Source organism: Oppia nitens, unplaced genomic scaffold (genome assembly GCF_028296485.1).
Source record: "Oppia nitens isolate AA-2021 unplaced genomic scaffold, nextdenovo-longstitch-racon4-pilon3 scaffold2_pilon_pilon_pilon, whole genome shotgun sequence".
NCBI lineage: Eukaryota > Metazoa > Arthropoda > Arachnida > Sarcoptiformes > Oppiidae > Oppia > Oppia nitens.
This window is the reverse complement of record NW_026533210.1, coordinates 10469844-10494287: the sequence shown is the minus strand read 5'-3', so window position 1 is coordinate 10494287 and position 24444 is coordinate 10469844. Positions and strand designations below refer to the sequence as shown.

The 24444-nt window shown below is 25.7% G+C and overlaps 4 protein-coding genes across 4 annotated transcripts in view; 2 read left to right on the top strand and 2 right to left on the bottom strand.

Annotated features, from left to right (window-relative positions):
• Positions 1 to 6586, bottom strand: part of LOC128956132 (cell adhesion molecule DSCAM-like) — a 50029-nt gene extending 43443 nt beyond the window's left edge. Inside the window, exon 1 of the mRNA XM_054301813.1 lies at positions 6541 to 6586. Within this exon, the coding sequence (XP_054157788.1) occupies positions 6541 to 6586 (46 nt within the window). The remainder of the gene's footprint in view (positions 1 to 6540) is intronic.
• A 2749-nt stretch (positions 6587 to 9335) lies between these two features.
• Positions 9336 to 11148, bottom strand: LOC128956131 (uncharacterized). Its single transcript, XM_054301812.1, has 2 exons — positions 10794 to 11148; positions 9336 to 10150 (listed from the first exon to the last, which is right to left on the bottom strand). Exons 1-2 carry the CDS (start codon positions 11146 to 11148, stop codon positions 9336 to 9338), a joined length of 1170 nt encoding a protein of 389 aa, XP_054157787.1.
• A 2252-nt stretch (positions 11149 to 13400) lies between these two features.
• Positions 13401 to 15268, top strand: LOC128956130 (probable chitinase 10). The gene is made up of 4 exons (XM_054301811.1): positions 13401 to 13919; positions 14397 to 14515; positions 14590 to 14979; positions 15076 to 15268. The coding sequence occupies exons 1-4, from the start codon at positions 13401 to 13403 to the stop codon at positions 15266 to 15268; spliced, it is 1221 nt and encodes a 406-aa protein (XP_054157786.1).
• A 4538-nt stretch (positions 15269 to 19806) lies between these two features.
• On the top strand, positions 19807 to 22378 carry LOC128956129 (MFS-type transporter SLC18B1-like). Its single transcript, XM_054301810.1, has 11 exons — positions 19807 to 19830; positions 20037 to 20110; positions 20218 to 20365; positions 20453 to 20521; positions 20603 to 20669; positions 20768 to 20907; positions 20995 to 21188; positions 21431 to 21526; positions 21629 to 21703; positions 21825 to 21918; positions 22178 to 22378. Exons 1-11 carry the CDS (start codon positions 19807 to 19809, stop codon positions 22376 to 22378), a joined length of 1182 nt encoding a protein of 393 aa, XP_054157785.1.
• The last annotated feature ends 2066 nt before the right edge of the window (positions 22379 to 24444 follow it).

Here is a 24444-nt window from a genome sequence, read left to right as displayed (position 1 = left end):
ATKAAATATATTGTACAATATATGAATAAATATATGAATAAAATATTTTTTCACAGATATTTTCATATATATATATATATAGAGAGAGAGAGAGAGAGAGAGAGAGAGAGAGAGAGAGAGAGAGAGAGAGAGAGAGAGAGAGTGATTGAATAATACATTATTAATACACAAGTAATGGTTATCTGATTTGTATTGTGTGTTATGTTTCACTACTAACTAACTAAACATGAGATTTAAGTGGACTGTAAAAGATAGGGTTAAATATCAAATTGTCTTTAACTATACAATAGTTATACAATTACACAATCATGTTATATGTATGTATGTATGTATGTATGTATGTATGTATGTATGTGTGTGTGTGTGTGTGTGTGTGTGTGTGTGTGTAAACTGCTATATATTTATACAGTTAATACTGGACATTATGCTTAAACAGCAACACAATTGACAACAAATCTAATAATATATAATATAAAAGACATACTAAACAGTATATATAATGTATTGTGTGTTATACACGACAAACATTAACTAATTTGCATTCAAAAAACATATACATATRTATATACTAAACATCAATAGCTAATCAAGTAATTAACACTTTATAGCAAATATATATACTATATATTGTATACAATCTAAACAATTGTTATTTATATTATATAATTTAGTTTATAAATTATTTTCTTGACTATATTTAATGGATATTTGTAGTTAACATTTGTATTATTAGTGATAGAGTAATAGAGATTTTATTTTATTTTTTTTGTTGGCAAATAATCAATTGTTTTAAGTCAAACACACAYAGAATATATATATATTATAAAACCTTTATATACTAAATAAATAAATTATAATAATAGCCTTATTTTATATTGTTTACTAATAACAATAATAATACTAATATGAAACTAATAAATTATTTGCTTAAAATATATATAATTGCTTTACTATACATAGTATGTATTATATACTATATATACGGTATAATATATATATATATATAATATATATATATATATATATATATATATATATATAAATGTATACAGTATCAGTAATGGTCATTATAATTACTAACAAATATATATACTGTACAGTAAAAAAACTAACTTTAATACCCCGGGTATTGGTAATAATAAAATAAAATATGATAGGTCACGGAGCGTACATTTGATGGTCATTTAAAGTGGCCATCAAATGGTACAGTAATAACCAACAAACAAAAAAACTATAAATACAGTACAAGTTTTATAGTATTATTGCTAAACTATTGGACTTAAACGGGTCTCTCGATAGACATGAAAAACATTTAGTCTGTACATCACTTTTACATTAGATTTTGTTTTATCCAACAAAAAAAAATATAACTGTATATACTTTAAACAGTATATATTATATACAATATGTGTTGTCTGTATATATTTTTAAGAGAGAGAGAGAGAGAAAGARAGAGAGAGAGAGAGAGAGAGAGAGAGAGAGAGAGAGAGAGAGAGAGAGAGATCAGAGATATATATATTGTCGAGAGAGAGAAATATAAAGATCCTATATATATATTATGACTAAATGACTATAATATCTTTGAAATATTTATTATATATATATATATATATGTATATATGTATGTATCATATTATGCAACATTATATACACACTCACTATTATTTATGGGGTTTGTTKGGTATCAAATTAAAGCCATCTCTCTCTCTCTCTCTCTCTCTCTCTCTCTCTCTCTCACTCACTCACTCACTCACTCACTCACTCACTCACTCACTCACTCACTATRTAATCCCCAAAAAACGTTTTTCATTTTTAATACCTTTTATTTCACAAAAAAATAACGATCAAAAACATGAAATATTAATAATATAATATATATATATGATATTTATGGAAAATACTGTACAATACTTTTTTAGAGATAATATATAACTTATTTATACACTTATAAGTACTATATATATATAACTACTGTATATTTTTATGTGTGTTTTACTAGTAGTGTTGTAAAACATTATACATTATTATTATTATTACTGTACAAACATTTATAATATCACAAACAAAAAAAAAGCCAACAAAAAAAATTAGATGAAAAATTTACTTAAAAATAAAATCAATTACAGACAGAGATTATTATCCGTTATATTATATATATAAATATAATGGCTATAAAAATAATAAATCTCTCAAAAACTTTTTTCTCATTGATAATAATRATAATAATAACAAAAGCTTTGTTATTAACAGCAAATATATTATATATAACTATAACTACAATATATATATATATATATATACAGTACACACAGTGTGTATACAATTTATCTCAACAACAAAACAAAAAATAAAATAAAAATATTAAGTGAGAAGTGATCACAATATATATAAAACCTCCAAAAGATCTGATGATAGATAGAGATTTGCAGCCAAACTATTATATCTATTAATACATTAGATTTAATACTCTATATATATATAAAATTGCTGTAAAAATAATAATAATAAAGTTTATATAACTTTGTGTGTGTGTGTRTGTTATGCAAGTAAATAATGGGTGCACACAAACAATAGTTTAGTAATAACACACACACACACACACACACAAAAACACATTATTAAACACACACACACACACAGACTACACACACACACACACACACATTTTTGTGCACACACACACACACACACACACACACACAATAAYACACATTACATAACTGTTTGAACACACTATTAATGATAATCAATATATTTCTATATATATATATATATATATATATATATATATAAAAAACACATTTTTTTCACTATCACTATATTTTAATTCATTTATTCATTCATTTATAATATTTTTTTTTTATTGATATGACGGCCAAAAAAATCTCATTACATTAAGTATAGTATAGAATATATGTATATTGTATTAAAAAAAAATAGTGGAAATATTTTTTGTAAAATTAAGAGTTAATCTCTCTCTCTCTCTCTCTCTCTCTCTCTCTCTCTCTCTCTCTCTCTCTCTCTCYYTCTCTTTCATTCAGTCATTCATTCAAATATATGAATAAAAAACTATTAATAAAACAATTTTAACTTTYATATAACAGTATATAGATATTTATGAAAGTAAATGTTAAACTTTATTTTATATAATATATATAATATAATGATAATATATATATATATATATATATATATATATATATATATATATATTAWGTATAGAGAGAAAATTGACTTCACACACAAAAAAAACTAAAATAAAATAAAAGATAATACTTTTGAATTAGACATAAATTGTTGGCTATTATGATAGAGAGAGACTTTGAGAGAGAGAGAGAGAGAGAGAGAGARAGAGAGAGAGAGAGAGAGAGAGAGAGAGAGAGAGAGAGAGAGTTAGGAGGGATTTGATGTAAAAATGAGTGAATAAGCCATAGAAATGAATAGAGAATTATAAAATCAATAGTTTTTTGTTTTGTTATATTTATTATTATTATTATTATTATAACTGTATTATGAATATTATAAGCTTAACTGTTGTTGAATAAAAAAAATAAACTAACGGTACGGTACTATAACTGTACAATAAGTTTATTATATAATAATATTCAATAATAATAATAATAATATAGTAATTTTAATAATGAAAAATAATCTACTAATTTTAATATTTTGAAAAAAAAATATTTTTTTGATAATTTCAATTTTCAAAAGAATTTTGTTAAATTATAATAGAAATTAAATTTTTTATATWTTTTGTTTGAAATTTTTTTTTGTTGGACAACAAAATATAACTTTATAGTTATATAAAAATTATATACAGAATATATAGTAAAATTGATTTATGCTTTTTATATTTATTTTCTAATAGACTTTCCAACAAAAAATATATATATATAAAGAATAGTGTATTAAAAATCGATATATATTTTGTTATATACAATAAAAATACAATATATTCTGTATATACAGTATATATATATATATCTATATATTAAACATTATTGAGTGCATCCCATGAAAACTTTATTACTCTTTATATAAAAATTTATGTCAAATATTGATTGAAAATTACAAAATAAAAACAACACACAATCTCTCTCTCTCTCTCWAACACACACACTATTGCTATAACAATAACAAAACAATATTTGTTTTTGAGATAATAGTTAGCMTTTGGTTTTTTTATAAACAATATATATATACAGTACTACTACAGTAAATAAATCTATATATAGAGTATATCTTTAACTTATTAGGAAATATAATATATATTTTTTAAATATTAGTTTGTTTTGTGTGCTAAARCAAACTCAAAATGCATTTATAATAGAGAGAGAGAGAGAGAGAGAGAGAGAGAGAGAGAGAGAGAGAGAGAGAGAGAGAGAGAGTATAAAAGTTTGAAACCTAAACATACACACAAAATGTTATATAATTTGTAGGAAAAATAWATCTAATACAATGGTTGCACTATTTTTTTTACATTATTATTATAAAACAAGTAAATTGCAAAACAAAACAAAAAAAAAAAAAGATATCACTTGTTGTAGAAAACAACTATACGTTTCGCTACATTACCTTATAGTACAACAAATAGTTATATACACTGTAAGTATACATACATTATATAATATAATACAAACTTATATTCAATACAATCTGTTAAATTCACATTATTATTATAATAATCTATATATSTATATATATTTAGTTTATATACAGTATATATYTATAAACATGTTATTAGCATAAAAAAAATAATATTTCTATCCATCAAACATAAAACATCTCTCAACTAAARTRTGATTAGATTTTTTTATTGTTATTAAAAATTAAACAATTTTTTTAAAATACTAAACAAAATTGTTTGAAAACAAATATAAAAAATTTATACAACATATAGACATTATTTATTAAAAATAATTTTTTTCAATTATAAACTGTTGAAAATATTTATAGTATAATAGAAAAATATTTCAACATTTTTTTATACACTTACATACATATACTAAATRATAACAGWTTAATCCTCGGGTTAAATAAATTTTAATTAAATTTTTTGTTGTGTGTGTGTTTGCATTACAATCCAATGAAATATTATARTATTATTGATATTGATTTTTKTAAGATTTTCAACTAATAATAATAATAATGATAATAATTTTTCCATATGTATTATATRCAGTATTAATCTTTTTTATTTTTATAGACAYAAATGTAATATTACATTACAATGTACTGTATATACCTGTAAATATAATATCACTGCATATATATGATATTAATAGTAATATAATACGGATTAATGAACTCATATATTAATAATTGAATGAATGAATGAATACTAACTGATAATACAGTAATAATAATAATAAATATATACGGAATTTGATATATACTTTATACCRAAAAAAACATATATAGTATTACACACACCGTATATATGCGTGATATTCTGTATATGGATTCTGTATGTATTAGTCCTAACACACACWCACACCTAATATTATATACACTGAAAAAACACGATAGCATTATAATACTGTTATAATAATAATACAATAAAATGTTAATTTAAAAGCTYGACTACTACTACAGTACACTACCTATTAGTGTAYARTAATTTTTTTATSTGTGCACTAATTAGTGATGARCAACATATATATACAATTATCTGTATATATATATATATRCACTATATATATATATAAGTTAGRGTAWAAAAATACCAGTGWATKATATAATAATAAAAAAAATCAATCACATGTTAATAATAGGARGAACTCCTCTCTCTCTCTCTCTCTCTCTCTCTCTCTCTCTCTCTCTCTCTCTCTCTCTTTCTYTCTCTCTYTCTYTCTGATAAACAATGGGAGAATMGGCGAGAATAATGGGTCACTAAAAGTAGGCAAAAAAAAGTTGTCTTCAATTTTTGCGCAAATAAATCACTGCCAATACTACTACTACTACTACTAGTATTACTATTATTATTAATATTATTTGTGTKAACAACTCGTTATATAATTGAAATTTTCTTCGGAAGCAATATATAAATTGGGTTTTCTCTCTCTCTCTCTCTCTCTCTCTCTCTCTCTCTCTCTCTCTCTCTCTCTGACAGTAACAACAACAACATCACTACAATACAGTACAGAGAAAAATATATCAMACAATATATATCAATATATTGTAGGTATACTTATAAATCATATATACAWWYACACACAATGTATAACACATTGCAAACCATACAAACTAACAACAAAACACTGTATATTCACAGAATATTCTTTATGAATGTATACAACAGATAATAACTTATATATAAAATATATTATTTTTTTTAAAAAAAGATAAACAAAACGGTAACACAAATATATATATAAAAAAACTAAATAAAAAAATGTTTTTCATAAAACAAATTTTTTTTATGTGTTTTGTGTTGATCTCAAACACAATATAAAAATTACAAACAAACAGTTATACTGTATATATTAGCAAACATAAGGTTATATAAACAACTAAAAAAACAAAACAAAAAAAACTTACCGATAGTTGATATGATAAGCAAGTAATGTAAATGTTTGACAAACATTTTTTTGGCCAATTATTAAAATTAAAAAAAAAACATTAGTAATAACAACAACAAAAAACTGTAGGCTTTCCTCTTTCTATATGATTTATACACTAAAAACACACGATATGACAGTCGAAAAAAACAACTATTAATTATTTTTTGGTCAATTTGTTAGCCAAAAAAAAGTTGTCGGTGTTGTTGTGATTAAAAAATATATATATAAATAATAGTTGATATCATATCATCAAAATTGTTGGCATAACTTMTAGTGAGTGATGATATGAACTACTAGTTCTCATATTACTAGTCCTACTACTATAAGACATGGCTTAGACATGTATTATATATTATAATATATTATTATATCGTACGGTATGTATGATATCAAATGGTTTTCAGTGAGACAATACAACAACAAAAATAACAGTAAAAACAATGAGAAAACTAATGTCTCGACACTAGTAGTGTAGTAGACATCCGACTATTTGGTCGCACTTTTTATTATAATTATTATTAGGGATGAGCTATAGTTATAAATATAGTTATAAACATCGATCATTGGGTGGCAAAAAAATATGTTTATATTTTATTGCTACAGAATATTCTGTATATTATTATTATATTGTTTTTATTTGTTTAACTTTTTTTTTTAAAAATATTTTCTCATCGATGGCTTAGAATTTCAGTGATGATGTATAACTTAGTCGCTGACTCTCTGAGCTGAAACTACTTGTCCACACCAAACATACACACTCTCTCTCTCTCTGTACATATGTATTCAGACAGTAAGTGTATGACAATCAGTCAATATGGGAATCAGTACCAGACCTGCGCTCACCCAACCATTCCTCATGGGTTAGAGATTTTAAGAGAGAGAGAGAGAGAGACTAACTGCCAGTAACTATAGTAAACACAATATCCCTAACAAAACGATACATACAATACTAGTTGTCGGCGCCGTTGCCTGTGTTKTGTGTGCTTAAAATGCATGTGTGTGTACATAATGTGTGTGTGTGTATGTCATGTGTATTTAGTGTGTGCCTATATATGATTCTCTCTCTCTATCTCTCTCTCTCTCTCTCTCTCTCTCTCTCTCTCTCTCTCTCTCTCTCTCTCTATTTATCAAACTCTCGCCCAATAWATTCTTGTRTRTATTCAATAGTAATAATAATAATAATAGTTTGTCATCATCTAGTTTTGGTGGTACTAACTAACGGTGCGAAACTCATATGCAATTCCCTTCCACTCTGACCCTACTTCCACCCCCGTATGACTACTGTGTGTACCATGTGTGTGTAGCACTGTTATAGCACTGGTATGTTCAAACACCACACACACACACACACACACACACACACACACACACACACACACACACACACACACACACACACACACACACACACACACACACACACACACACACACACACACACACACACACACACACACACACACACACACACACACACACACGTCGCCARTMTTAAAGACTAACGATTGAGAGTCCATCAAATAAATCATTTGTTTTAATTAAAAGCCATTTCTCTCTCTCTCTCTCTCTCTCTCTCWCTCTCTCTCTCTCTCTCTCTCTCTTTATATACACAATAATATATATATATTTCTCACAATCTATTGCCTCTCAAATATTATATATATATATATATAATRTTATCATTAAATAGTGTTATAAATTATTTTTCTCAGAGAATGCACACAGATTTCTTTGACTACTTATATTTGCTAACAATTTATTATTATTATTATTATTATATAAATGTTTTTCACTAAATTTATTATTAGTAGTATTTTTGGTGATAATTAACTAACTTCTAGTATGAAATGAGAAATTCATAAAATAAATAAATAGGACTAGTATTGCCAGTAATGCATACATTATTATTATTATTATAGAGATACCTGATATATAAATTATATAACACTTTTAGCTACTGTTCTCTCTCTCTCTCTCTCTCTCTCTCTCTCTCTCTTAAGCTGTCAAAAGTAGTTTAGMCTAATGTCACCGAAAAAAAATCTGTAAATAACTTTATATATGTATATTAATGAATAACTGTTTTTTTTGTTGGTTGTATTTACTGTAATATAACTTYATATATATATGTATATATTAATATATTTAGTTAATATCAAAACGATTTATGAATATTTGATTTGTCACTAATTTTTTTTATATTACATTTAATATGTGTTTTTCTACTCTAAATATAAGTACTATTAAGTTATATATATATATATATATATTATATAATCTACACATTTATACTTGAATTTATTATATTGAATAACACATACAGTAAAGGGCTTAATATGTTAAGTATATGGGGTTTTCATCTGTAACTTACTTTTAATACACAAACACACATCACTTCCTATTAAATGTATTTAATATACAGTATATTAGCCCCAAACACATACACACWCACATAATAAATAAGATAAATGCAAATTAATATATGTATTAATATTAAATATTATTAATAATTTATTTTTTCTATAATATACTGTATATAAACAGTATATGCGATGAAAAAAAAATATTATCTTTAATTTCAATTTGACTAAAAAAAATAATAATAACAATAAATGTTTGACATATAACAGACATATATATATATATATATATTTATCTTATACAGTATATAACAAACACGAAAATATTGTTATATAAGATATATATATAAATCAATTTTTTTATTATTATATTTTGTTTTTTTCTAATATAATAACTGATCCAACAATACTTCAATCAAACGTCTAAATATCCAAAAAACATTTCTTGTTGTTTGTCGTCAACAATAATAATATCTTTTTGTAATCGCATATCAAACGGAAGTATTGTTTTTGTCGATTCAATCAATTTCGATATCAATGTTACCATCAATTGTGTATCAATTAATATCAATTGGACATCAAATGCAAATCGATAACTATGTAGTAGGGGTTCAACAACACTAACAACACTAACATCACTAACAATAGTATTATTATTACAATGATTTTTACAGTTTGTATCAACTGTTTTATGTCGAAATAGTTTATATAAAACACTTGTTTTATTTGAATAATTAACACATTGTTCAACATTACTACTACTACTACTATCATCTAAATTGATATTCAAATTATTTGATGACAAAATAAATTCATAGTTAACTAAATTCATGGCCAGACTATAGTTTTTATCTATTGATTCAAATAGATATTTTTGAGAAATTTTTTCCCTTAATATTACAATTATTTGATCAAATAATGTCAGACAAGTAGGTGACGGTAGTAGTTGTTGTTGTAATAGGCTATCAGTTTCTTCAATAAGCTTCTCCTCATTAGTAGTAGTAGTAGTAGTTGTTGTTGTTGTCGACACTACTTCATCGTTAGTATTCAATGAATGGATTCGTTGACAAACATCATAGTCGTCAACAACAACAGTGGGGACAGTCGTCTCCTGACAGTTAGGTTTGTGTTTATGGTTGTGACAGAAAATCCAATCATTCATTAGTTCCTTATCAATGGGAAGGGGTGTCATAAGTGGTCTATTGATTGGCAATTTCATGGGTATAATACCTAAACACAAAAAATAGTAATAATAATAATAATAATAATAAATATCTATAGAATATTCCTGTTATAAGTTATAAATGATTTATTTCTATAATTAGTTTTTTTTTAATATTTACTATAAATATAATTAAAAGTAAAAATATATTATTTATATTAACAACAACAAAAATATGTTCAATGTCAATTTCATTTTTTTAAATAATAAAATAATGCTTAAACATAATAATAATTTTTAAAAAATTATTAAAAGCATTTTAATTATTTAAACTATTTTTTTATAAGCATTAATTAAACAGTTTTATAAATGTATGATAAAATATTCATATAATTAGTCTAAAAATAACTTTTTTTTTAAAATAATTATTAAATAATAAATAATTATTATATCATATATAATAAAAACTTTTTAAATTTAATATAATTTTTTTCCCCATTCAATAAACACTTAAATAAATTGAAAATATAATATAACTTAATATTAATAATAATTGTCTATAAAATTTATAACACATTTATAAAATATATATCATATATGATATGATAAAAACTTTTTGTTTTTTTAGTTAAATACTTATAATTAAATAAAAAATAAATTTTATATATTTTTAAAAATAAATTTTAGAAAAAATCGGTACAAATAACTGACCCATTTTGGCGTCGACTGTCATATAGATGTGCCGACAATAGCGGGGGGTTCGGTGGTCACCACTACCGCCGCCGCCGCCGACTGTCTGGCCGTCAAAAGCCTGCAATTGTTTCAGACATGACGTGACGGCCAACGATTGACGCGTCCAATCAAAGCGCACGTGTTTTCTGTCGGCGGCGGCGGTGATGTTGTTGTTGGCCATCAATGTTATGACCAGACAATTGCCGGTAATTTCCAAACTGCAGACATCGGGCGGACAGCCGTCGTTGCCGTCGACATCACTGTTAGTTACCGATAGTCTGATTGATAATTGATTTAAATGTCGGGAATATGTGGTAAACAGCGAGACATTCATTATATATATAATATAATTAACTATTGATTTGTTTGACAATTAATTAATTAAAAATTATATAATCATACTATCACTGCATGTTATAACAGTTAAAACACATGTATTATTATTATTATTACATAATATGTATGTGACATGTGTTTTACACAAACAGTAAACAGTAATATATTTATAAACTATATATACATTAGAGGTCGCAATCGTAGTGTCTATTAAATAGCATTTAGTTTTAATTTTTTTAGTGTGTATTATAGGGACTGAACCGACATCTATAGTATAGTGTAATCTATTTTTGTTTGAGTGAGTGAGTGAGTGAGTGAGTGAGTGAGTGAGTGAGTGAGTGAGTGAGAGAGAGAGAGAGAGAGAGAGAGAGAGAGAGAGAGAGAGAGAGAGAGAGAGAGAGAGAGAGAGAGAGAGAGAGAGAGAGAGAGAGAGAGAGAGAGAGAGAGAGAGAAAGAGAGATGAGAGTTAAAACTAAACCTATTCTATTGAATAGTTTATAATTAATTTTATTTTTATTTTTTATTAAAAACCAAACCGTTAACCAAATAATAAACCAAACTTAATAAATAACTATTATTATTGTGTGTATGTATGTATGTATGTGTATGTATGTATGTGTGTGTATGTATGTGTGTGTATGTATGTATGTATGTGTGTGTATGTATGTGTGTGTATGTATGTATGTGTGTGTATGTATGTATGTGTATGTATGTATGTGTGTGTATGTATGTGTGTGTATGTATGTATGTATGTGTGTGTATGTATGTGTGTGTGTGTGTGTGTGTGTGTGTGTGTGTGTGTGTGTGTGTGTGTGTGTGTGTGTGTGTGTGTTAAGGGGTTGGGAGGTGGGAGAGGGGGTTATGTACTCGAAAAATATATATAAATATACTGTATATTACAGTATGTATTAATACAATCTGTAATAATAATAAATATTGAATTGTTTTTTCCAATAAATTCAATCATATTTTTTTGCATTTCAATAAGTTTTTTATAAATTATTATATTTTTTAAAAATATCAATAAAATAATAATAAAATATATTTAATATTATATATTTTCTTACCCAATCTAGAGTATTATTATTATTATTATTACCAAGTACAACTAATTAGTTGAATTATTTAAAGTTTACAGTTTCTAAACAAACATATTTAGTAAAAAATATAAAAATTATTTTAGTTAAAAACAAAATATTATACAGTTTTTTTTAACTTTAATCCTAAACAGTGTTTAATATAGTTATAAATAAATAATAATATTAATAGTATTTTAATATTAACTTTTCATTATTAAGTATCTAATTATTTTTGAGTAGCAGATTATTATTAGCCTAGTACATTTATCTATTAATTAAAAATTTACAGTTTGCACATATTTTAGACTATACTGTACTACAGTATATGCTTAAATAATAATAATAATAATAGTTATTACAGTATTATTATTATAATCAATATTATTATATTTATAATTTTTTTTAACGATAGTTATAATAGATATTGAAAAAAATCTCTATAAATATTGCATTTTTTTTACAATATAGTTGATTTATATTTTGCATTAAAATTATGTTTATATTTATATTTATATTTTTGAAAAATAAATAATATCTGTAATAATAATAAATTGGCCCTCTATAAACTATTAAAATTATTATTATCAAGTACAATTAATTAATTATGTTATTTATAGTTTACAGTTTGTATAAACATGTTTAATTTAGTTACAAAAATTATTTATAAGTGAAAACTATTTTTTTTTTTAAATTTCTACTATAATCCTCATTAATGCTTAAATAATTATTTATAACTTATTGTTATCAATATTATAGATACTTATGAAAACTATATATATATATATATATATATATATATATATATATATATATTTCAAACAATTAATTTAATATCAATAATATATATATATATAATATTCTTAGAATTAATATTCAATAATATAATCGATTTAATACAACTGATAATAACACTTATAATATTAATAAATTCAATTTCAGTAAAAAAAATTTAATAATTTTGGTTCAATCATATCAATTGATAAAAACTAATCTCTAAATTAATTTAACAAAAAAAATCAAACAATTAAAACAAACAAACAAAAAAAGATAATAAATTGGTATATATTGTACTGTATATCAAACAAACAAAACAACAAAATAAAAAAAAAATAAATCGATTTTTTTTAAAATAATTTTATTTATTTATTATTATTTTTTTTGACTAACAATTATGAAAATATTTTTGTCAATTGTTTTATTATTAATTTCATGTATTAGCCATCAATTGGCTGACACAACACAAACAACTACACCATTAAATAAACCAATAGTTGTCTGTTATTGGGCCAGTTGGCGGCTCAGTTGGCTTAAACCGGAATCAATCGACCCGACCCTATGCACGCACCTGCATCACGCCTTTCACGTACTGGACGTCCAAAATAATGTTGTACGCGACTCAACGGGTAGTCCCCAACCGGATATCTATAGGCGATTGAATCAATTAAAACTAATGAATCCCGATTTAAAACTAATTGTATCGCTGGGCGGCGCCGGACAACCAGATCGGGATTATTCGGAACTAATCAGTGATAAGGAAAGGCGTTTGAAATTTATTAATAATACTATTGATTATTTAAATAAATATCAATTTGATGGTCTGGATATTGATTGGGAATATCCAGTTTGTTGGTCATATGATTGTAGTAAAGGTCCCGAATCGGATAGACCTAATTTCGGTATATTTTTAAAGGTTAGTCCCAGGTCATATAAAATATTACACACATACACATACACATACACATACACATACACATACACATACACATACACATACACATACACATACACATACACATACACATACACATACACATACACATACACATACACATACACATACACATACACATACACATACACATACACATACACATACACATACACATACACATACACATACACATACACATACACATACACATACACATACACATACACATACACATACACATACACATACACATACACATACACATACACATACACATACACATACACATACACATACACATACACATACACATACACATACACATACACAYACACAYACACATACACACACATACACACACATACACACACATACACACACATACACACACATACACACACAAAGCAATAATATAAATTTCCATAAATTATTATTTATTATTTAATTAATTGCCAGGAATTGAGATCAGCTTTTGACAAACAGTCTCCCCGACCACTATCCCTATCAGCTGCAGTAATAGCTGGTCTACCGGGTGGTCCAGCTGATCATGCTTATGATTTTCCATCAATGGCCAGGTAGGTAGATAGGTAGGTGCTCAACTGTATAACTTACCCTCTAATTATTGCTTATCTAACTTATCTAAAAACAGTGCATTAGACTATGTAAGCGTTATGACCTATGCCGGTGCTGGTGAATGGGATCATAAGACTGGACATCATTCAAAGTTTACGTTTTGTTTGTCAGGGACCCAATACTATGTCGATAAGGGTATACCCAAACATAAGTTGCTAATGGGTGTACCCATTTCGGGTACAACATTCAAGTTGGCCGATAAAACTAAACACGGTATTGGAGCACCCATTCAGGGTATGGGTCATACGCCCCATGGACTGGGCGATTGTTCAATGTATAGCGAAATGTGTGAACTGGTCAAACAGGCTAACTGGACTAAGGAGACTAGCGCTCAGGGAGGTCACGATCCGATTGCTTATAAGGACTTGATATGGGTTGGCTATGATGATCCATACGCTGCCTACGAGTATATATATATATATGATATATTTATATACAATATATAAATCAATATTTTTTTTTTAAATTAATTGTTTGGTTTTGTGTAATACTATTGTGATAGCAAAAGTAAATGGGTTAAAGATAATGGTTTCGGTGGTATTATTGTTTGGGAGATAACTATGGATGACTTCAAGCCTAGTTGTTGCTCAGTTAGGTATCCAATGTTACGGGCAATCAATTATGGTTTATATGGTAGTAAAGGACTGGGAGGGGGAGGAGGAGGACCTGAAACCTATGGATGCGAACATAAATGAATTATTTAATTATTTTTATATTTATTATATTATTACTGAATAAATGCAAATTTATAATTAAATTTATTTATAGATTATTATTATTATTTTGATGAATCTTATAATTATTAATTTTTTTAAAATAAAATTATAGATAACAAAACTACTATATATTTAAATATAAAAATACTATTTATTAGTTAATTTAATTTTTTTAATTAAAAAAATAATTAATTGCTTGTTTTTTTATTTTTAAAAAATTATTGTATAAATTGAATTAATAAAAAAAATATTTTCATATTATTTATAAAAATAAAACTTACAATTAATTTTTGCTGACATAATTGAATCAATCATTGATATTAATTGTCAATTATAATAAAATAATAATATTAAACATATTTTCATAGTTTATTAATGAAAAACATAAATTAATTATAAAAAAAATTACAATACATTTTAATATAGTTTTTAAAAAAATTTAATAAACGCTAATAAATAATTAAATACTTTTATATTAGAAAGTTATAAATTCATAAATATATATATATTTATATATAAATAATTAAATTTTTTATATATCACAGTATTTCTATCAACAAATTAACTATTTTTTCTAACAAAAAATAAATTTTGAAATATTTTTAATACATGTAATGGTTATTATTATTATTAATTTGATTAAAAAATTATTACTAACAATATAAATAAAATCAAATAATAAATTATAGATAAATACAATGTTTGTTTGTTTTTATTTTTATTTTTTGAAAACATAATTTATAATAAACGAAAATTTCTAACAAATAGTTTGATAAATAGTTTTTTAATAAAATAAAAATAATAATATAATCTAACAAAAGCAAATTTTTATTAAACAATTTTAATTATAGATTTTAAGATAAAATAAATAAAAGTTAGAAAATAATAAATAACTAATTTATTTTAAAAAATATAATTTTCTGTAAACTATATCAAAATAAAAATTACTTTAAATTACTTATTATATGCCATAACACGTAAAATATGAGAATTTTTACGCAATTCACTGATAGTATTGTCGGCCAAAAACTGTTTCCACGAGCCGTTAGGTTTGGCCGACACCGACACCGCCGACGCCGGAGGAATCGCTTCCGATGGACTAAAATGTGTATCAAAAACAATGTCCCAAAAGTTATCCTTATTTATCATCAGTTGGTCATCAAATTGGTGTCCATCCGGATAATTGTATCGATAATTGTTAACCAGTACTGGCATAAAATCTTTTTCAAAAAAATAATATCAATAATAATAATAATTTTTAATTAATAAAGTATTTAAATTAAAATCAATTTTGATTTATTTTTATATTTGTTTGTTTGTTAAAAACTAACCGATAATCTGTTTGCGATTTATAACAATACTGTGAGACAATAGTTCAAAGTTTTTAATTTGAAATCCATTGTCGACTAAACACTGTTTCCAGACATTCATCTGTTGGTCAATTGATGGACACAACAGTTGTTGTTGTTGTTGTTGTTGTTCATCAACCATACTGTTCATCAGTTTTTCATTTATATCTTCTTTGATAATAATATTTGCATAAAACAGACCACCGCTGGTCAACAACCGTCCAATTATGGCCATCACTTGACTCTTATCTGTGATATAGTGTAGCATAAAGTTACTGAACAGTAGATCTACTTTGGACTCCAGTTGTCTGATCCGTGGACTCAACTCTAGCCACGAAACTGTCATGTCTTGCAGGACATACTCAATGGTCGGATCGTCCGTATTGTTAGCCACAGCGTGTGCCAGCATTTCGGGTACGACATCGATGGCCACCAGTTGTTTGTGCGGAACATTTTGGGACAATAGTCGGGTAACATTACCGTCACCGAAGCCCAGATCGACAATCAGATCGTATGAACTGAAAATTAACAAAAAAAAACACAATAATTTAGATTTTGTTTTTTTTTCAAACAAACAAACATAAACTAAAATATATATATATTTTTAAATACCTTTTTTCATTAGTAATCAATTGAAATGACTCTAAATTTATTTCATCAAATTTATTGCATACTGTATTATAATCTTCGGGTTTTATTTTATACATATTTAAAAAAAAATATTTGTAAAACTTACTAATAATAGATATATATATATATGAAATGTTTTATTTTTTTCTTAATATAATTATTTATTTATTTTTTGTAAAAAATTATTAAATATTATTAGCAAATTTTTTAAGTAATTTTTTTTTAAACTATTAAATGATTTTACAAAAATAATTAATAATTAATAATTAATATTACAATAGTGTGTCAATGACACCGCATTAAATGAGATATATAACAATTTTTTTTTTATAAATAAGTTTTTTAATATTTAATTAGAAAGTTATTATTTAATTGAAAATTAAATCTGCTTATGTGAAATATCATACAAAAGTAATAAAAAAAAAATTTAATTAATATTTCAACAATAATACTAACTGGACTAAAGGAGACTAGCGCTCAGGGAGGTCACGATCCCATTGCTTATAAGGACTATATATATATATATATATATATGGGTTGGCTATATATATATATATGATTGTTGTTATGTTACGGAAATTTTTGTATCGGAAGTGCCTATTCATTGTTGGCACCGTTTTTCCCAATTGAGGTAAACTATTAAATAAATAAATAAAAAATATTAGATTTTTTTATGTATATATTTATTTTAATTTAATTAGATTTTATTTTTTTTAAAAAATTATTTGCATAAGTTTTACAGTTAAACTTTATAGTTTATTAATATTAAAAAAAAATAACTTTCATCAATTTTTTAATAAATTATAATAAATAATAAATTTTTTTAAATACCTTTTTTCATTATTAATCAATTGAAATGACTCTAAATTAATATATAATAAATGTATAATGAATTTCTCTTAAAATAATAATTTTTTTTAGTAAATATTATTAGCAAAAATTATAATTTTTAACTCATAAATGATTTTGATAAAAATAATTATAATTAATATAGAAAATATATAAACTTACTGAATCATTTAGCTAGTTTATTTAGCAATTAAAATTTATTATTATAAATGCAAAACTAAAAATATTTTTAATATAAATTTATTAATTATGACGATAAAAAAATCAATTTAGATGTATAATAAAAATTTTATATTAGACGTTTTTTAATGTTTTTTTTATAAATTATCTATAACTAATATTTTATTTGAAAAAATGTATATAAAAATCTAAAACTGCCAATTTAATAATTTTATTATCATAAGACAATTTAAAAAATATATATATATTATTAATTTATATATCTTTTTATAATATATATAATAATAATCATAATAATTTATTTAATTAATGTAAACCTAAAATTATAATTTATTTGATAATTGATATTGTTAGTTAAATCAAATTTATAATATTATTATTTTTTAATTTTTTAGATATTATTTTTTTTGTTATTAGGTATAAATAAGATTTAAGCACTAATATTTTTATTATAATTATTATTATTATTATTATTATTATTATTATTATTATTATTAGTAGTAGTAGTAGTAGTAGTAGTAGTAGTAGTAGTAGTAGTAGTAGTAGTAGTAGTAGTAGTAGTAGTAGTAGTAATAGTAATTTTAGTTACTAAATGCTTATTACAATTTAATTATTTTTAAATAATATTTAATTTTATTGTACATGTATATTTTTAGGTGTATTTATTGCAATGTACTATTTAACTGTATAATATTAAACTTTTTTCATATAAATAATTTTTAATATTATTATAATGTACTGCAAGTCATAATGATAATATTGAATTATTTTTACTTATTATAAATGTTTAACAATAATTTTATTGTTTGTTTAATAATTAACTAATAGTTTATCTAATAATTTATTTTAATGTTAATTCACTTATTATTATATTAAAATTTACTATTATTATTATTATTGTTGTTGTTGTTATATAAATAATTTATATAATTCAAGTTAATTTTAATAATCAATATATAATATATCTGTTATAGTTATGGATCTAATAAATAAAATTAGCAAATCAAATGTCTATATTGTTAATAATAATAATTTAACAGATAATGATAATAAATGTTCAAATAAAAAATGTTTTAATTTTTTCTATATATTTAATTTAAAAGATTTATTACTAATATTGTTGTTATGTTTCGGAAATTTTTGTATCGGAAGTGCCTATACATTGTTGGCACCGTTTTTCCCAATTGAAGTAAACTATTAAATAATTTTTTTGAAAAAAATTATTAGATTTTTTATATGTATTTATTTATTTTAATTTAATTAGATTTTATAATTTAAAAAAAAATATTTGGATAAGTTTTACAGTTAAACTTTATAGTTTATTAAAAAATAAATAAATAATTTTTACCAATTATAATATTATTATCATATTATTATATAGTAATATATTGCCTAATATTGTACTGTATTTTTTAATTGTATTGTAATCTTAATCATATATATATATATATATATATTGTTTTTAATTAATTGTTAATATTAGGCCAAACTAAAGGGTGTAAATGAGACATGGATTGGCATAATAATAGCCGAGTATTTAATTGCCTTATTTTTTGGTGCAACAATTTTTGGCAAATTTGTATATAAAACATAATCAAATTATTATAATATATAAATATAACTATATATATATATATATATATTTTATTATATTATTTAATTATTTAAATAAATTAATAATAAACTTAACTATAATTAATTGATATTATTATTATTATTATTATCTGATTAAATAATAGATACCACCGCTGAAACTAAAGTTTATGATAACTATCGGCCTATTGATGGCCGGCATTTGTAGCACAATATTCGGGTTTGTATTTAAACAAAACAAAAAATAATATAATTATAACTATTAAATGTGTATTAAATATTATTATTATTATTATTAACTTATTATACAATACATTAAACATTTAGTGCACTCCAATGGATACCATCGGGAACACCATTCATAGCCATAGCAATGGCCAGTCGTACTATTGAAGGGTTAGGTTCGGCCGCTTTTTTTGTCAGCTGTTGGACAACTATTTGTATAAAATTTCCTAAAAATATATCAAAATTATTTGTATGTAGTTTTTATTTGTTTGTTTGTCAATTATTTTTTGTTTTTAATAATAATAATTTATTAATACTATTACTATTACTATTAAAGGCCACAACAGAGATGTGTTACGGTGTGGGTATGATATTTGGTCCGGCAATCGGTGGTCTACTTAATCAAGTAATTAAAAAAAATAAAAATTAAAAATCAGTTTAAAAATTATTTATTTATAAGTTTATAATAACTAATTTGATTGAATAGTTGGGTGCAAACATTGGTATAGCATTTTGTTTGCCATTTTTCGTTATGGGATTACTTTTACTAATGGGTGGACTATTGATGATAATATTATATCCAAACACAAGTAATTATTTACACAATTTATTAACATTAACCGTATTATTATTATTATTATTTAAAAAACAGATAACAAATCATCACTAGAGAGGACCAGTGTTTTCAATGTTTTAAGCAATTTTAATATAACACTAAATGTCTTAATTAGTGTCAACTGTTGGCTATTGATTGGTTTCAATGAGGCAACACTTAAACTACATTTGGAAACTGTATTTAAACGAAATTTTGAATAAATTTTTTTTATATTATATAACCAGATATAATATAACCATTTATATACCTAACATAATAAACAGATACAGAAGCTATCATCGGTAACAACTGGCGGCATATTTGTCATATCGGGTGCATTGTATGCACTGTTCAATCAAGTTTGGGCTTATTTTGCCGATAAAATGTCAAACTGTCACCCGTTATGCCTAATAGGCTGTACCTCATCGTTGATAGCCTTCCTAATTGTCGGTCCGATGCCTTTCTTTCCCATTGAATCGTAAGTTATCCGTCAAAAAATATTTATGTATTTTTTAAAAACTATTATTACATAACTAATAAATTATAAAAATAAAATGATTATAAAATAATTTTATTACACATTTACTTATTGATATATATAAATGTGATATATGATACATATTATATAATGAATTTGTAGTTTATAGTAGTTTATGGTTTAAATATATATATATATATATATATTGATTAAATTAATTTTATGTTTATCCTTATATATAGACAACTGTGGCTTACAATACTCGCACAGGTATTCATAGGCCTGGGAATGGGCGGTCAGTTTGTCGGCAGTTTTATACAGGGATTACGTGAAACATTGTAAGAAAACATATACTATTTTGTTTGTAATTTACTGTTTGTTAGTATTATTACATATTATTATCAAATATTTGTTTGTTTGTTGATATCGTTTTTTATTAGTAAATCTGGTTTTCCCGATAATGTTTCCACATTTGCAGTGGTTTCCGGTATATTTTCATCAGCACTGGCAATGGGGTATTGTTTATATATATATATATATATTAACTAGCTAATTTATTATTTTCTAAATAACAATTTATTTATAATTTAAATATAAATATCTGTATATACTGTAACTAAAATATATAATTAATAGATCGGCAATCGGTTCGGGAGTTGGCGGTTATCTGTTGGGACAAATGGGCTATCGATGGGCAACCGTACCCATAGTTGGCCTACAATTGTTTATGGTATTTAAATAACAAACAATTTGATAAAAAAAAATTTTTTTATAAATTATAATTATTATATTTTTGAATTTATTTTTCATGTTATTTTGTAGATTATATTAATTATTTCATACAATCTGTGGTCAAAATATATGAAAAAATAATTATATATATTATATATATATATATATATATTGTCTTTATATGTTTTTGAATTATAATATCTATATTTATATAAACAAATTTTATTTTTAAATTTAATTAATAATGTAACCACGAGATGGCCACCTTTGACAGCACAAGCAAACACTATCTCTCATTCACTCTCTCATTGGCTGACCCTTCATGTCATCCACTATTTAAGTGGAGGTCAGCCATGCTTTCGCTCTCTTCCACATCGCTCTTGCATTCGGTCTCTGGACTTGACTTCTCTTCAATCACTTCCCTTCCTTTCAATCACTTGAATCAATCTTTTGTTTGATGTCTGCCATCAAATCAACACAAAAACGACAATCAATTTTAATCATTTAATCAATTATTTTATTTTTTTTATTTTTTAAACAATAAATTGTTTTTATCCGATCAATTGGTTGTGTCCACTCATTCATCACCTCATCCACGGTCACAACTTGGCGCAGTCTTCAAGAATCGAACCAAATCACGACTGAAAACAGACATCAATCAACTCAAAAAAACATTTCAAAAACAATGGCCAACAAGAAAGGAGGAAGAAAAGGTCGCAAAAATGGTGGAAACACAACACCAAATCAACTGAATGATACACTTGTCACCAACAATGCAGACATGACGTCACCAACGACTTCCGCTTCCGGTGCACATGGACTACAAACACAAAGGCTCCAAACACGTGCCCAACAGAGGAATGCCAGCGCTAACACCATGCAACGCATTGTTTTTGACAAGAGTGACGATGAAGAGGACAATCAACCAAATCAAAACAGATTCAAAAGCACAGGTAAACTCTGTGACACATTTTCTGGCAACGATTCAGAAAACAAAGCCGACGACTGGGTGTCGTTATTCACGCTCCTCACCTGTGACTACTCAGACAAGGAGCGAATCATGGCGCTCGGCCGTCATGTGACTGGGGAAGCATTGAGATTCCTCGTCCGCGAAATCGCACCACAAGTTCAAACAATCACTTGGGATCAGGCAAAAGAAAAGCTGCTCAATCGTTTCGCTCGAACCACTCAACACCCGATGGCCGAAGCATCACAACAAGAGATGAAACCGAACGAAACTTTCGAGACATACTTCAATGAAAAGAGAAGACTCATGGATTTGGCCAACCTATCGGATTCAAATCAGGTTGCGCTACTCACAGTGGGAATCTCCAACACTGACTCGAACACAAATCTCAGCTCAAGATCCACAAACTCCTGAAACATGGCTAAGGATAGCAACGGCTATCGAAGCTAGTCTGAAGGTGGGAAAGGATCGCTCAAACAAATCCAAACAACCTATCGCATCGGTTAGTCATCTGGACATCGACACAGACAAAGGAAACAAAGAATTTCCAAAAAACGATCCCAAAAAGTTTGACAACAAACAACCACCGGGCCCATGCCCTGTATGCAAACTGTTCGGCAAGAAAGAGATGCACTGGAAATCCGTGTGTCCTAAATGGGCCGAAATCTCAGGCACCGGTGGTACACCAAAATCTTCAACAACTGATGCTCCGCCGACAGCAGGCATCCATTGCCTTCAACCAATTGAAAATGTTGATGCGCCGAAACCTCACACAAGAGATGTCATGTCTACGGCAGGCATCCATTGCCTTCAACCAATTGTAAAGGTTGATGCGCCGAAACATTCAACAAGTGATGCTCTGCTTCCGGCAGGTATCCATTGCCTTCAACCGATTGAAAAGGTTGATGAGCCGATCGATTCACCCGTGAATTCAAACATTCAATCAACAGAAAAACCAAAAACAGTTGGCCTTCATCACATCAGTCATGAAGAGGATCCGCTGGATTTCATTTGGTTCACAACTCGTGTCAATGACAAACAAGTGCAAGCTTTCCTTGACTCTGGATCAACAATCAGCGCTATCTCAAGATCAGCCGCTGAAAGAATGAGACTGCAGTGGGACAGCAAGCGCTCAATTGCCATCAGACATGTTAACGGCATCGGCCGAACACTTGGACTCATTGAAACAATCATTGAGATTCAAAACAAAACATTTCATTTCGGTATTCAAGTGTTGGAACACCTGGAGCATGACATGCTCATTGCAGCCATGACTTGGCCAAAGCAGCTGCCCTGGAGATCAACTTTGAATCAATGGTCAAACACAAAACTTTTGCTCTTCAAAAACTGCCAACACCAGCACCGAGGACATCATTCAAGAAAGTGATCAACACAATCGCCGTTCTCTCTGTTGAAACAGATGTTGGAAATGTCAAAGAGTTTCAAGAGATTCAAAACAACAACTCAATCAAAGACAGAACTGGACTTCAACCGAAATTCTTGAACTTCGGGTTTTCGACGGAATTTCCGGCCGACGACACACTCGATGAAACCAGA

Bases quoted from the DNA above. Each gene is read 5' to 3' on its own strand.
- LOC128956131 (XM_054301812.1), bottom strand. From the start codon at position 11,148: ATGAATGTCTCGCTGTTTACCACATATTCCCGACATTTAAATCAATTA. The intron at 10,151-10,793 runs GTCAGTTATTTG...TTTTGTGTTTAG, and splicing joins GACAGTCGACGCCAAAATGG to GTATTATACCCATGAAATTG.
- LOC128956130 (XM_054301811.1), top strand. From the start codon at position 13,401: ATGAAAATATTTTTGTCAATTGTTTTATTATTAATTTCATGTATTAGC. The intron at 14,516-14,589 runs GTAGGTAGATAG...ATCTAAAAACAG, and splicing joins GATTTTCCATCAATGGCCAG to TGCATTAGACTATGTAAGCG. The intron at 14,980-15,075 runs GTATATATATAT...CTATTGTGATAG, and splicing joins GATCCATACGCTGCCTACGA to CAAAAGTAAATGGGTTAAAG.
- LOC128956129 (XM_054301810.1), top strand. From the start codon at position 19,807: ATGGATTGGCATAATAATAGCCGA. The intron at 19,831-20,036 runs GTATTTAATTGC...ATTAAATAATAG, and splicing joins ATTGGCATAATAATAGCCGA to ATACCACCGCTGAAACTAAA. The intron at 20,670-20,767 runs GTGGACTATTGA...TTTAAAAAACAG, and splicing joins GGGATTACTTTTACTAATGG to ATAACAAATCATCACTAGAG.